The sequence below is a fragment of the Lotus japonicus genome, chromosome 2, assembly GCF_012489685.1.
Source record: "Lotus japonicus ecotype B-129 chromosome 2, LjGifu_v1.2".
NCBI lineage: Eukaryota > Viridiplantae > Streptophyta > Magnoliopsida > Fabales > Fabaceae > Lotus > Lotus japonicus.
Window position 1 is genome coordinate 45,409,860 of NC_080042.1, and position 15,332 is coordinate 45,425,191.

The following is a 15,332-nucleotide window of genomic DNA, read 5'->3' on the forward strand; positions in this document are numbered from 1 at the left end:
GCATGATGTTTTCGCACCTGGCAAGGACGAAAGGCTCCCGCAGACCCCCCCATTCGGCATTTATATGCATATTTATACTATGAAGAAGGTGAAGGTGCGGATGCCGTTAACCGACTTTCAGGTTTCCGTGCTGCGTCATATGATGGTGGCGCCCTCCCAACTTCACCCCGGGGCCTGGGGTTTTGTGCGCGGTTATGAGACCGCTTGCGAGGTTTTTGGGCAGGTGCCATCCCTGCCTCTCTTTTTCCATCTTTTCGCGGTCGCCCATACCCAGGGTCACGGCGGTCACGGCATGGTTACTCTGAGGACGGTGTTCCCGATCTTCAAAGCCTTTGTCGATTCGTATAAAGACTTCAAGGACCAATTTTACCGGGTGGCGCCGACCTCGCCGCCTCCGTTCTGGTGGTTCGAGCCAGGACCGACGGGCGGGATGCGGGCGCGTTTTCCGCTGGCCTGGAACGCAGCCCACTATAGGGAAAAGGTGACCTCCTTTAGTTTCTCGGACGAGGGGGCCCTGTCGGGGACCGATTTGAAATTCAAGCGGCTGTTGATGGGCGCTATCCGTTATGTCATGGAGGGGGACAAGAAGGTCCCGGTTCGTCCCCTTCGATGCTATGACTTGTGTTCTTATAACGTTCGAAGGAACGCTAAGTTGTTGCGTAAGCTACTTACTTGTGATACTCCTTCCCGTTGCTTTTTCTTATTTCGAGTGCTAATGTTGTTTTCATTGTTGGGCAGGTGGCATGGCGGACATTGACAGGACTTTGCTGGACGCGATACAGGTTGAAGACGAACAGTCTTCCGATGAAGAGGTGGATCAAGGGAATGATGTGGCCCAGGGGGAAGAGGGGCATGTTGAAACTCAACCCCAGCCCGACCCGGAGGACGGGGGAGGGGCCGTAGTTGGGGGGACCTCCGATCCCGTCCAGGAGCAAGGACGGTCGGTTTCTGAGGGTGAGGGTACCCAGGGCCCGGCCTCGAAGAAGCGCCGAGTGGAGGACCATCAAGATCATGACCATCAAGGTCATGTTGATAGTGAAGTGCAGGGTTCTGACCCGGAGCGGGCCGTGCCCGTCACCGTGGTGCCCCCGCCTGAAAGGCTGTCCATTTGGGGTCCTAGGGCGGGCAGCTGCCGGGAGCACTTGGCGCAGATCGACGATCTCGTGCTGACGGAGAATAACCAAAAGTACTTGGGCGATCAGGAGCCTGCCGGACTCCTCAATTATGTTCTCCGTGCCTCGCTCAAGACCGCATCTGCTGTCAGGTATCTCCAGCTGTCGACTCTTCCTGAACTGGAGGAGCTCAGGGAGAAAACAGAGAAGGATGATCAACTGATATCCTCCATGAACAAGGAGCTGGAAGAGGGGTGCTCTGCCATCGAAGAGCTAAACAAGTTGCTGGACAGCCTGAAGCTTGAGAATGAGCAGCTGAAGAAAAAGGTTCAGGACGGCGAGAAGGCTCGTGAAGATCTGGAGGAGCGGCTGAAGTCTGCGGAGGGGAAAGCTGAGACCGGCGCGGCTCGCGTGAAGGAGGTAGAGGCTGCCTTGCTGAAAGAGCGGGAACAAGATGCGGTCGTAAAGAAAGGGTTTGAGGCCCGGATCGCTTCTCTGGAAGCAGACAAGAAAAAGCTGACGGCCACCGTGTCCAAGATTAACAAGGCTTCCTTCAATAATGCGGTGAGCCAGCTTATAGTTGTCAATCCGGGCTTGGTGACCGGTCCGGTCGGGTACCGAAAGGTGGTCTCCGAAGGCCGGATCGGGACTGTGGATTCGAAAGGAAAATTTACCCCAACCTTCCCGGAGGAGAATGCCCCCTGAGGGGGTTGTAATTTCATTTTGTTGTCTTTATTTTTTGCTTAAGTGTTTTGAGCCGTGCTGGGCTATTGTAACCGATTGTACTGAGAACTTCTAATACTAATGGATAGCTTGTTCGGTTTGTTTTCTTCTCAACCAAGGTTATTCGACTCATCCTGGTAGGACTTCTTATTTTCTGCGTTCGTCGTGGACTTATGGGTCGCTCGATTTGCCGTGCCCGGTGGGTCTTTTTATTTGGTGCCCGGAGGGTCTTTTAAATTAATGCCCCGTGGGTCTTTTTAATTCGTTGCCCGGTGGGTCTTTTCGTTTGTTGTGCCCGGTGGGTCTTTTCGTTTGTTGTGCCCGGTGGGTCTTTTAATTTCATGCCCGGTGGGTCTTTTACTATTGTGCCCGGTGGGTCTTTTAATTCGTTGCCCGGTGGGTCTTTTCGTTTATTTCGATCGGTTCTAAGAAAATAATCTTAACAAAACGCTCCTTCTTCGTTCATTAAATATCGCAAGTATGCCTGTCGGTTACAAGAGGAGGATTGGAAATACCTTCCTTGATTCTAGACTTAAGAAAATAAAAGGAAAACAGAAAACCGGGCCCAAATGTCTGATTGGCAGCGCTAGCTGTAGTAGCGGTTCAAGTTGGTGGCATTCCAAGTGCGGGGAATTGCTTCGCCCGATAGCTTTTCCAACTTGTAGGCGCCGGTGCCGGTTGCTTCAGTTATTCTGTATGGGCCTTCCCAGTTGGCGGCAAGCTTGCCTCGCTCGGTCCCTCGGGCTCCGATGCTGGCGTTGCGGAGGACTAAGTCCCCTGGTAGGAACGCGCGGTGGACGACCTTCTTACTGTAGCGGATAGCTGCATGCTGCTTCGCGATCAGCTCCCTGCAGTTGGCGACGGCTCTCCTTTCGGCGAGCAGGTCCAGGTCTTCATTGATGAGTTGGTCGTTCAGTCCTGGGTCGTGGCCCATGGTACGAGCGCTCGGCTCTCCAATCTCTGCTGGGATAACCGCCTCTGTGCCGAAAGTTAAGCGAAAAGGGCTCTCCCCAGTCGTAGAGTGCGGAGTTGTGCGATACGCCCATAGGACATGATCGAGTTGCTCTGCCCAGTTGCCCTTAGCGTCGTCCAGTCTTTTCTTGAGTCCTCTAAGGATTACTCGGTTTGCCGCTTCAGCCTATCCGTTCGTCTGGGGGTGTTCCACAGAGGTGAAGTGGTGCTTGATGTGAAGCCCGTCCACGAGTTCCTTGAACCCTTGGGAGGCAAACTGTGTGCCATTGTCGGTAATCAGGACTCCGGGTACCCCGAATCGGCTGATGATGTTCTTGTAGAAGAAACGCTGTATGCGGGCCGAAGTGATAGTTGCAAGGGGCTCTGCCTCAATCCACTTGGTGAAGTAGTCCACCGCGACGACCAGGTGTTTCAGCTGTCCGGGCGCGGTTGTGAAAGGTCCCAAGAGGTCCATTCCCCATTGGTGGAAAGGCCAAGGGGAGACCATAGTCGAGAGTCGTTCCGGTGGGGCTAAGCGGTGGTCGGCATGTTTCTGACAGGGGTCACATCGCTTGACGTGGTCAGCAGCGTCTTTCTCTAGGGTGGGCCAGTAGTAGCCGGCCCGGAGGACCTTTCTCGCCAGAGAACGCCCGCCGGGATGGTGGCCACAGCTGCCCTTATGGATTTCGGCGAGCACATACTCGGCACGTTCCTTTGATAAGCACTTGAGGAGAGGAGTGGAAAATCCTCTCTTAAAGAGGTCTCCATTCACCAAGGTGTACCAGGAAGCGCTTCTGGTCAGCTTCTTGGCTTCCGACTTGTCGGGTGGTAGCCAGCTTGTGGTGAGGTTCTTAACAATAGGGGTCCTCCAGTCGTCGTCCGTGCCAATGCTTAAGGCGTGGACTCCATCGGACCGGTCGGGGCCTGCAACGTACGGGAGGGCCAGAGTGCCCTGGATGACTGTCCTATTCAGGCCGGGTTTCCCGGTGCTAGCCAGCTTCGCTAGGGTGTCCGCGCGGTCGTTTTCAGCTCTTGGGACGTGGCGGAACTCCACCTTACGAAAGGTGGCAGCCAACCGCTTCAGGTGGGAGAGGTATTGTTCCAGAATTGGGTCCTTGGCCTGCGCCTCTCCGTTAGCCTGTGAGACCACTAATAAGGAGTCGCAACAGACAAGTATGTCCTGCGCCCCCAGGTCCCGCGCTGTCACCAGACCGGCGATGCAAGCTTCATACTTGGCTTGGTTGTTAGTGGCCGGGAAATTAAAGCGTAGTGACTGTTCTACGATCATCCCTGAGTTGCTTTGTAGGACGATCCCAGTGCCGCCCCCCTCTTTGTTGCTCGAGCCATCCACGTGAACGACCCAGGAGATTTCCGCCGGTGGGTCTTCTTCGCTCGTGAGCTCGACCAGGAAATCTGCTAGGACTTGCGCCTTGATCGCCCGTCTAGGCTCATATCGAATATCATGCTCGGAAAGCTCGATCGACCAACCCACCATTCGATCGGCTAGATCCGGTTTATGGAGGACTCGCCTTATCGGTTGATCTGTGCGGACAACGATGCTATGGGACTGGAAGTACCTTCTGAGTCGCCTGGCCGTGGTTAGGAGAGCGAGTGCCACTTTTTCGAGCATCTGATATCTTAGCTCAGCTCCTTTGAGCGAGCGGTTGACGAAGTAGACCGGAAGTTGGGCCCCCGCCTCCTCTCGTACCAGCACGGAGCTCACAGCCTTGTCTCGGACTGCTAAGTATAAGTATAGGGGTTCCCCTGGCTTTGGACTTGATAGGATCGGTGGGGAGGTGAGAACCTCTTTCAGCCGGGAGAAAGCCTGTTCGGCCTCTTCTGACCAAGTAAAGTTCGCCCCTTTCTGTAGCAGGGCATAGAGTGGTAAGGCTCTTAGGGCGGCCTTGGGGAGAAATCGTCCGATTGCTGCCATCCGTCCCGCCAGTTGCTGGACTTCCTTGACCGTCCTAGGACTTTTCATTTCGACAATAGCCTTGCACTTTTCGGGGTTTAGTTCAATCCCATGACTGGTGAGCATATATCCCAGAAACTTCCCGCTCTTGACTCCGAAGGTGCATTTTTCGGGGTTGAGGCGCATGTTGTACTTCTTCAGCTGTTCAAACACGACGGCCAGATCGGCTGCATGGTCGCCCCCTTTTGGTGTTTTCACGATGATGTCATCAATGTAGACTTCGACTGACTTTCCGATCAGCGCCCCGAAGATTTTGGTCATCATTCGTTGGTAGGTGGCCACTGCATTTTTCAGGCCGAATGGGAGCATAGTGTAGCAATACGTCCCCCGATCGGTTATAAAAGCGGTCTTCTCTTCATCGTCTCTGTACATCGGGATCTGGTTGTACCCTGAATATGCGTCCATGAGGGACAAGTATTCGTACTCATAGGAGTTGTCCACCAAGGCATCGATGCTGGGGAGGAGGAAGGGGTCTTTGGGGCAGGCCTTGTTTAGATCCGTGTAATCCACGCACATCCTCCACTTCCCATTGGATTTTTTAACCAGGACCACGTTCGAAAGCCAAGTGGTGTACTTAACTTCGCGAATGATCCCGGCTTTGAGAAGTTCCGCCGTCTGTTCCTTGATTGCTTCTTGCTTCTCCGCGCTCATCTGCCTCTTCTTCTGGGCCACTGGCTTGAATCTTCGGTCTACTGATAGCTTGTGACTGCAGAATGCTGGGTCGATGCCCGGCATATCTGCGGACGACCACGCAAATAGGTGTCCGTTACTTCTCAGAAGGGTCTCCAGTCGGTTGGACAGATCCTGAGGGAGGTCTCGCGCCAGTTTGGTGGTTTGCTCGAGGCCACGACCGATCTGGACTGGTCGTGCTTCCCCGTCCGGCTTAAGACGTTGGTCCTCTCTGGATTGGTCTACTCGTGGATCGATGTCCGTCAAGCACGCTCCTGCTCGAAGATGGAAGTTTTCGACCCTTTTGCCTCGGTCGGGCTCTTTCCTCTTGCGATCCTCTCGCGTCAATCTGCAGCTAGAGTTATAACACCCCCTGGCCATGGTTAGGTTTCCGCGTACGGAAATTGCCCTACCGGCCCACGGGTATTTCAGCATCAGGTGGTGGGTGGAGATGATGGCTCGGTAGACATTAAGGCTTGGTCTGCCGATGATGGCGTTGTAGGCTGTTGGGCATTTCACCACTAAGAACCGGGCTTTGATAGTCCTGCAAACATTAGGGTCTCCTAGGGAGAGGTATGCATCAAAATATCCTAACGGTAGAACTCTGTCCCCCGTGAAACCGATCAGGTCATGGTCATAGGGGATCAGGTCTTTCACAGATAAGCCTAGGGTTTTGTAAGCATCATAAAACATAATGTCAGCAGAACTACCTGTATCGATGAGTACTCGACGTACCTTACCGTTTGCGATGAGGGCTTCTACGACGATCGGGTCGTCCTCCTCGCCGGTGTCTGTGCCGTAGTCGTCTTCTGTGAAGGTGATGGGAACTTTCTGCTGCGGCGTACGAAGGGAGTTAGGACGAGGTCTCCCAGCGGCTGACATGATAACTCGAGTGCTTTTCTTCCGACTGTTGTTTGATGGTCCACCTGCTGCCCATCCTCCAGCAATCGAGCCGACGTCGACCAGGTTGGTTCCGTGGCGTCGTCGTACATCATCTTGGTCCCACCGGTTTGGAGAGCGGCGCCGATTCGGACTTCTACGGCGTTCGGGACTCCTGCGCCGGTCGGGGGTTCTATGACGGGGGCTCCTTTCTCGAGGAGGTGTACGTGCACGATTCCTGGGGGGGTCCTGGCCCGGGCCTTGGGTGGGGTGGGTGATCGTCTGGTAGGTGGCGAATGCGGACGAGGGGGGTTGCCTGAGGAGATGGCAACATACTTTGACAATCTCCCGATTCTAACCAGCTCTTCCACCTTGTCTTTCAGATTCAGACATTCGTCCGTGTTGTGACCGGGGCTGTCATGAAATTCGCAAAACCTCTTGGAATCCAGCTTATCCCCCCGTGTGAGTAGCGGGGGGGGTTTGTCCCTGAGGTCGGTAGAGGCTCTCTCCCGCAAGATGCGGGAGAGGGAAGAGTTCAGGGGGGTGTAACTATCGAACCTCTTCCGCTTCTGCTTTTTCTCATCCTGGCTCTTCCGTCGCTGTTCGCGATCGCGCTTAGGTTCACCCGGGTCTCGGGTTTTCTCAGAGGGTCGATGGCCTGGGTTTTGATTGGTGGACCTTAATGTTGCAGCCTCCTCCATGTTAATATACTTCTCTGATCGGGCCTGGAATTCCTCCAGCGTCCGGGCCTTCTTTCCATCCAAAGAAGTTAGGAAAGGACCTGGCCTAAGCGCTTGTCGTACCAAGATCAGGCGGACCTGAGGGAGGAGGTCCGGAATGTCTCCTGCTTCTTTGTTGAAGCGGTTAAGAAAAGCCTTCAGGGATTCCTTCTCGCCTTGCTTGATCAGAGCCAGAGTTTCTTCTGACTTCGGAATGTTTCTTACCGAGGAATACTGGGTCAAGAAGTTGGACATGACCCCTTCCCAATTGTGGATGGAGTTGTTGGGGAGGTTTTGGAACCAGTTCATCGGGCCCTTCCCCAAGCTCATCGGGAAGCAGCGGCAGTAGATCGGGTCAGTAGCCCCGGCGTACTGCATGGCTCCCACGAAGAAGTTGATGTGCTCCGTCGGGTCGGAGTCACCCTCATAGAGCTTCATTTTGGGCCTTGACCACCCTGGGGGGAAAGGAGTCGCCATGATGTCTGGAGAGAGTGGACCATTGATCGTCTGAGGTAAAGTCACCAGGGTGCCATGTGGGCGGACTGGGTCCCTGAGGGGTTCCCTGGTGGAAACGGGGCTCCTCCGTCCGGAGTAACTTCTGCGCGGGGAGTGGTACCTGCGGTGATGGGGGGTTGATTTACGGCCCTTTCAGCGGTTTGTTCTTGGCCATGACCGTTGTGGTAGTCTGACGGGGGAGGTGGCCTCCTTCCCGTTTCCCCCTCCTGAGAGAACGCCGGTTCTTGTCTAGAGAGATCTTCCAGTTCCTCCAGCTGGCGGAGGCGCGCTCGAAGGGTGCGGATCTCGTCCCGAGTGTTGCGGGCTTGGACATTGCGCTCCTGCCCTTTCTCAAGAGGATGTTCCTCCTCCATCGCCCTAACCCGGGCCTCCAGCCTGCACAGGGCTTCGTGCGCGGCATGGGGGGTAAGGATCCCGGTCTCCGGGGATCGTCCCCGGGGGGGAGTCGGAGGGGTAGTCCTCTGGGGCCGGGGGGAGTGTTGGTGGTTCGCGGATTCGTCCAGAGTCTCCACATGACCCTCGGGGGTTCGGTTGAAACGGCGAGAGGTCTGTCGGGTTTCTACCATTGCTCGTTGCTGCTGCACTTGTCTCTGACGGCACGTGGTGAAGGAAAAGTTTACTCGATTCCCCACAGACGGCGCCAAATGATCGGGTGGACCACGAGAGCAGGGCTGCCAAGTGAAGAAGAGAAGCCTGTGCACTGAGTTGCGTGACGGACCCGGGAGGGGCTCCTGCAAGGGACTCCAATGCCAAAGTGAGTAGAGGGATCGAGTAAAGGGGTAGCAGAAATTAGAGAGAGTAACGTACCTTAGAATGAGTGAGCTGCCCCCCTTATATACAAGTTGGAGAATTAGGGTTGGAGCCATGCAACGTCATGCATGGCTCGTACTGGTGGGTCAAGGGCCGTTGGATCCTCCTGCTCCCTCTGCGGTTTGAAGCGATCCAACGGTTTAGATTGCCTAGGGGGCCCACCATCCAACCACCCTAGTTCCGTAGGGTGGTTGGCCTAGGTCAACCCCTAGGTGGTGGGGTCCAAGTCCTCGAGCTAGGGGTGAGCGCCGTCCCACTCGTGGCCGAGTCTACTCGGGAAGCGTTCCTGGTCGTCCATATTGGGCCCCACTCGGGTAACACCCTTACCTGGTCGTCTCGATCGGGTGACACCCTTCCCGGGTCGTCCCAGAACAGGCTACATGCGAAGGACTACCGATGATTCATATGAAGCTCGAGGTGAAGAAGTTAATGGCCTTTCATAAAAAGATTATTCTCATGTATGAGAAATGTAGTCTTTCTTTTCAAATGATTAGTTATTCATTTCATAAATTCAGTTAGGCTCTATGGGTATGATGGGCTCTAATTATTTCATATTAATTTTGTTGGGATCTTCCTTATTGATAACGTTATCAAAATATTTCTTCTTCCTGTAACAAAAAAAAATTATCAAAATATTTAAGTGAGAGAAAAAAAAAACAAAAACAAAGGGCCCAACCGGGTTCGAACCGGTGACCTCTTGATCTGCAGTCAAATGCTCTACCACTGAGCTATGGACCCTAGGGTGATCATTTTAATGAAAACATATATTTACTTTTTATGTATATTTTTTCGGGGTATGGAGGTAGAACTTAGTCTGGTTTTTCTTACCCAAAACAGGATTTGAATCATGCACTTCAAAGTTGTATCTCCCAAACTCTATCACTTGAGAAAATGAGAGGGACCGTTGAGGGTTCATATTAAGAAAAAGGTGATGAAGTAATAATGCAAAAATATATATATATATATATATATATATATATATATATATATATATTTGGGTCGAGAGCTGGGATTTAGGTTGATTTTTTTTCCAAAACAAGATTTGAATCCCGAAATCCAAATTATGCCTCTTGAGCTCAATCACTTGAGCTACATGAGAAAGACTATCGAGGATTCATATGAAGGTAGAGGTGATGGAGTTAAATAGTAATGGTCTTTTATGACAACTTTCTTCTCATTTATCATAAATTTAGATTTTTCTTTTCAACTGGGAAAATAGTTAACCATTCCACCAATTTAGTTGCGCTCTAAAGGTATAACTCTAATTACTTATCTTGGTTTGTTGGGATCTCTCTTTTGAATAACACTAGATATAATACCCGTGCAACGCAAATATTTATTTACAATAATTTTTAATATCGTACAAAAGTTAGTATAGTGTAATTAAATAAATATTAAGATAGTCTTCATTTTAAATATAATAAAATAAAAAATAATTTTGTTGAGACAACCAAATAAAAAGTATTAGTGTTCTCTTTTTGTAATAATTAATATTACTCAAATTAAATAATTGATATTTAATAATTAGCATTGAACCTGTTCGTTTGATTTGTGTTTTCTGTTTTGGAGTTTATTGTTATGGTTTCAGTTGTAGAGGGGCACAATTGGCCACATATCTGGTTGTAAACATTGATACTCAATTGGGGGATAATTGTTCCTAAGATGTTTTTTTATTATTTAATCATATCTTGTCTTTTAAAAATAATATTTTAATAATATGTGAATTTGAATTTTGAAATAATTTAAATTAAGAATAACTTTGTAATATAATTTATTATAACATACTTTTTTTATACTTTTATTGATAATGAAATAATTTTAAAATTTAAAATTATAATAAATTATGATTTTAAATGGATGTATCTAATGAGAATGATGTTTTTATGTGAGAAAATGAGAATATATTACAACCGTTAGATTTAATAATGAATAATCCAGATTAAAACATGACATCATGTGACTTGTTTTAAGTGATCACACGACTATTAATTTTCTTTAATCTGGACCGTTCATCATTAGATCTAACGGTCGTGATTTATTCTCATGTTCTCAAATAAAATTAAAGATATAATATATACTTAACTTATTAAATTGATATTTAATTTAATGCTTAATATATTTTTTCTACGTAAACAATAGTAATATGCTTTATTTGTTACATTTTAAATATTTCTTAACTTGTGATGAATAATTAATATAAAAATAATGTTAATTTAATATATAAGGGATTGGAAATTTTTTTCCATAAGTTATAAATATAAAAAATTAGTATAACTTTCTAATATTGTTGTTAATGAAAAGGTAGTCAATTTCAATTATTGTTTTTTTTTTTTTTGGTGAGCAAAGAATTGTATTGATATGAAGTACAAGGGTACTTCAACCCAATACAATGGAAATGAGAGAAAATCTAACAAAAGAAAAGAACAAGCGTAACAACCTTACAGTAACATCAACAAAGACCTCCCCACTAGTAGAAGTCCTACCACCCACCCCCTCCAAGGAGAAAGATTTTAGAAATCATGCCTCGTTAAAACCTTACCAGGAAAAACCCCCTTTGGGAAAACCTGATGAAGGAAAAAGAGTACAAGATTTCTAAGATCAAGGGGTAATCTCCCTGGAGAACTAGACAAAACACATATGCTAATTTAATTAAATTCCAGCTTCCATGCCAATGCCACCAGAGTACAGCAACCAATTCTCACAATCATCCTAGTTTCTTTTCATATAAGCCTCATGTAGCCAACCTCTTAGATATTCCATCACAATACAAATGCAGCATGCCAGTTCAACAATACAGCTTGCCTATTTTTGCACCCCACTTCGCATAACAGAATCATGGCCCATGTTTCGGACTTAATTTGGTACCAAAAGCCATCCTTACTAATTGACCTTTGTATCCCAGCACGCTGCTCTTCCTTTGGCCTCACTTCTACATCGCTTCAATGCATGTTCCTACATTTGATTTCCATTCGAACCACGAGTAGCAAAAGCCATTCACCTTCGCTTTCACCCATTGCCACGCCTTGAGCTGACTTAGTTCCACTACCTGTTCCATCAATTATTGTTATTATTAAAAGATTCTCCTCAAGTTGTGATTATTAAAGATTAAATAATATTAGTATTTAATTTTAAATATGAGAAATTTAAGAGCTTAACAATTAATAATTAATATAATGAATAATAAAGTGGATTTTTTTTTTTTTTCCAGATTTGTTAATGGTTAAATTTTTCCCTGAGTTTGTAAGCAAATTTGATCTTACTCCCTCTGAGGAAAAATGACCTTTAGTGGCGGTCTTTTTTTTACAATTATTGGCGGTTTTTGACTGCCACTAAACATCATTTTTCCTTAGAGAGACTAAAATTAAATTCACTTACAAACTCAAGGACTAATTTGAACATTAACCCTAAATTTTATTATATAATATATTTAATACAAAGAAAAATTTTCATTGCTCAATGTATTTAATGAAGTTCAATTCTCTTATTTATATATATAATATAAAGTTATCGATAGCTTTAAGTGATATAAAAAAAAGGGCCCAACCGGGTTCGAACCGGTGACCTCTTGATCTGCAGTGAAATGCTCTACCACTGAGCTATGGACCCTAGGATGGACATCATAATGAAAATATATATTGAATTTTCTTGCATATATTATTTTGGGCATGAACGTAGGACTTTGTTGGTTTTTTTTCACCCAAAACAAGAAATGAATCATGCACTTCAAAATTGAACCTATCGAGCTAAACTACTTGAGCACAATGAGAGGGGCTATTGAGAGTTCGTATCAAACACAAGGTGATGAAGTGTTTTTAACAATAAAAGATATTTATTGAATTATAAAGGATCATAAAGCCAAACAAAAGAGGTCAATCCCAAAAAAGCTCCGACCAGATCAAAATCCAAACCTGCCAAAGGAAAAACACAAACCAAAAGAGACAAAACCTAAAAGTTTGTCTTTTCCAGAACAAAACCAAACCTTCCAAACAAATACACTAAAATCCAAGAGCACAGCAAAACCAAATCAGATAAACTAAAAGAAAATCGTTGAGGCTGCATAATGACCTACACCGCAATGATCCAGCTTCCTCCACTAGAAACACTAGAGCGAAACAAAACCATCAGGCCGAAGCCGAAATTCATTGATGGTGGATAATGACTAATGCCACAACGATCAACTTCCTCCACTAAAGAAAAAGAGAAACCACCAATCCAAACTGAAAATCACTAAGGTCGGAAATAACCATAGCCTCAAAAGACCCAACATCCGCTGCCAAGAAAAATCAAACCAAAGGAAAAGATTGTAACCATGCACCACAAAAATATACCAACAAGCATAAAATAGGGCACCACCACTAATAGTTGAAAACTCCTTCAATTAGAGCGCCTTAGCAACGCCCACACTGTCGTGGAAGGAAATCTATGGAAAACGCATTACATTTGGAATCCAGAAGCCCTTTCCATAAAACCCTGAGATGCCTTCAAATAACAACTCCTCTTCCACTATGCAAGCAACCTTGCGAAGAAATGGACTCCTCCGCACCGGATCTCGCCAAAAACATGAAAGAGAGACGAACCCAGCCAACTTGCTCTAACCATGCAGCAATGATGAGCAAAAGGGATGAGAAAGCCCACTATTTCCTGAGCATGAAACACCCAAACAGGGGAATCGAAACCACCTCGACGCGAAGAGGTCACAGATTCAGGAGAAGCTCACCGACACTGAGATCAGGGCCGTGTATAGAGCTTTTGGGGCCTAAGGCGAAAATGTTAAAGTGATTTGTTTGAGAAGAATTTTAAAGAGACCTAACATATCATGGAAATTACAATTTTTCATATTAATCTCCCAGTTTTTGAGTTGCAAAATCATTTATCATAGTTTTATACTGCAAAATAAATAAAAAAATATGAACAATAGAACATGAAACACAATTAATGAATCAATGAGCGATTTTACAATACTTTAGTATCAAATATTTCATTTGATAATTCACTTCAACGTAGAAAAAATAAAAAAAAAATTTTTTAGAAAAGAAACAGTGAGGGAAGAGTAAACTTATGCAATACTATATATATATATATATATATATATATATATATATATATAATCATCAAAAAACTAACTATTATGAGTAACACAATTTAATTTTTTGAGTTTTGGAAATGTAGAAACAACAAATATTTTATTTATTAGTTTTTCTAGAAAATGTAAATTTGTTAATACAAAATAATACTACTAATAACTATCAAAGTTGCATTTTTCATGTTACACTTCTATGTTCTCACATTGCATTACCCATGTTGTAATTAATGTTACCTAATTTTTCATTGTTTTACCTTTCTCAAATCTCAACAATATATCATATACACATACTAAATATTTTTGGGGCCTATATATATATCTTATACACATACTAAATATATTTGGGGGCCTATATATATTTGGGGGCCTTAGGCACTTGCCTATTGTGTATAACCTTCTCCATGGCCCTGACTGAGATACAAAGAGTATTGGTAGCTCTATTAGGAAACTTGTACACCATCGTGTCCCATCCTCCCCTTTGCCTATTTTCCACTTAGAGCCCCACCCCATTCTATTGTTGAACCACAACGTGAACTTGATGAAGCCATCCCTGGAATTTTTTTGTTGAATGGCACCATGTTAGGACCTTAAAAATCGTGACCTAGAGCTTCTCCTTTTTTTATCCTCGTCTTCTGTCTCACCTCCTTCACCCTCTTCACTTCCTCACTCTAGATCAAGATCTGGCGAAGTTCCGCTTTACCCCAAGTCGTTCTTATCCATCCGTTTGTCTACTAGGGATAATGAAACCTTGTCAGAGTACTTATTTCTCATCTTTAGGTTATAAATCCACAATGTGATGAGCGTTTTGTAACAAATTTTATTCTCATGGTAAAGTAAGTTTATTTTTTCTTTTAAAAAATGAAAAAATTGGTTATTAATTCCCGCAATTCTTTTTTTTTCTTTGAAAGGTAACTCCTATTCAGTTGGGCTCTAAGGGTATGACTAAAAAAATTGGGGCTCAGATTATTTCATCTTGTTGTTTTTGTGCTCTCTTTTATGGCTAACATTACAACTATATGTGATTGAAAGCTTTAATATATATATATATATATATATATTTTAGAGGTGGGGTTAGTTTTTTTTTTTTCCAAAACAGGATTCGAATCCTACACTTTAAATTTATGTCCCCAAATTCTACCACTTGAGCTACATGAGAAGGACTACTAAGGGTTCATATGAAGCCTATGATAATGAAATCAATAATCTTTTGTAGCATATTTTGTTCTCATGCATGAGAAATTTAGTTTTTTATTTTCAAAATGTGAAAATTAGGTATTACTTCCACTAATTCAGTTGACCTTTGAGGGGTGACTTAAAAAATATAGTCTCTGATTATTTCATCTTGGTGTTGTTGGGCTTTCTTACTAATAAAATTAGAGCTATTCGTGATTAAAAACTTTATGTCAGAAAAATAACAAACAACAAAATAGAGGGCCCAACCGAGTTCGAACCGGTGACCTCTTGATCTGCAGTCAAATGCTCTACCACTGAGCTATGGACCCTGATGGATACCATAATGAAAATATATATTCAATATACTTCTTTTTTTGGAAAGCAAAATATTCAATATACTTCTATATATATTTATTCAATCAATATATCATTCTCATTAGCATGACAATAAGGCAAGACAAGTGCAATCATGTCTCCCTCGTATCCGTAACTATCACTATTAACTAACTTTATGCCGATATAGGGAATCCATTGATATTTAAGAAAATTAAAAAAATTGAAACAAAATTATTATCACCATTTAATATAATTTATTATTATTATCTTTCATTAACATCATATATATATATATATATATATATAATGAAAATTAACATCGTATAAAAAAGAATTCAATAATATATATCTTTTATTGTCAAAAAAATTATTAATTTAATATTTGTATA

At 45.0% G+C, this 15,332-nt stretch overlaps 1 protein-coding gene and 3 non-coding genes across 4 annotated transcripts; all 4 read right to left on the reverse strand.

Moving 5' to 3' along the window:
- Positions 1-2,973: 2,973 nt before the first annotated feature.
- Positions 2,974-7,502, reverse strand: LOC130736493 (uncharacterized). Its single transcript, XM_057588319.1, has 2 exons — positions 6,865-7,502; positions 2,974-6,622 (listed from the first exon to the last, which is right to left on the reverse strand). Exons 1-2 carry the CDS (start codon positions 7,500-7,502, stop codon positions 2,974-2,976), a joined length of 4,287 nt encoding a protein of 1,428 aa, XP_057444302.1.
- A 1,515-nt stretch (positions 7,503-9,017) lies between these two features.
- Positions 9,018-9,089, reverse strand: TRNAC-GCA (transfer RNA cysteine (anticodon GCA)). The gene has a single exon. It is a non-coding gene; the product is annotated as a tRNA-Cys (tRNA).
- Positions 9,090-11,885: 2,796 nt separating this feature from the next.
- On the reverse strand, positions 11,886-11,957 carry TRNAC-GCA (transfer RNA cysteine (anticodon GCA)). The gene has a single exon. It is a non-coding gene; the product is annotated as a tRNA-Cys (tRNA).
- Positions 11,958-14,864: 2,907 nt separating this feature from the next.
- Positions 14,865-14,936, reverse strand: TRNAC-GCA (transfer RNA cysteine (anticodon GCA)). Its single transcript has one exon. It is a non-coding gene; the product is annotated as a tRNA-Cys (tRNA).
- Positions 14,937-15,332: the final 396 nt, after the last annotated feature.

What these genes read in the sequence shown, in the direction of transcription:
- LOC130736493 (XM_057588319.1), bottom strand. Translation starts at nt 7,502, where the DNA reads ATGGCGACTCCTTTCCCCCCAGGGTGGTCAAGGCCCAAAATGAAGCTC. An exon ending in AAAAAGCAGAAGCGGAAGAG is followed by an intron (nt 6,623 to 6,864) that starts GTTCGATAGTTA and finishes CCATCTCCTCAG; the next exon opens with GCAACCCCCCTCGTCCGCAT.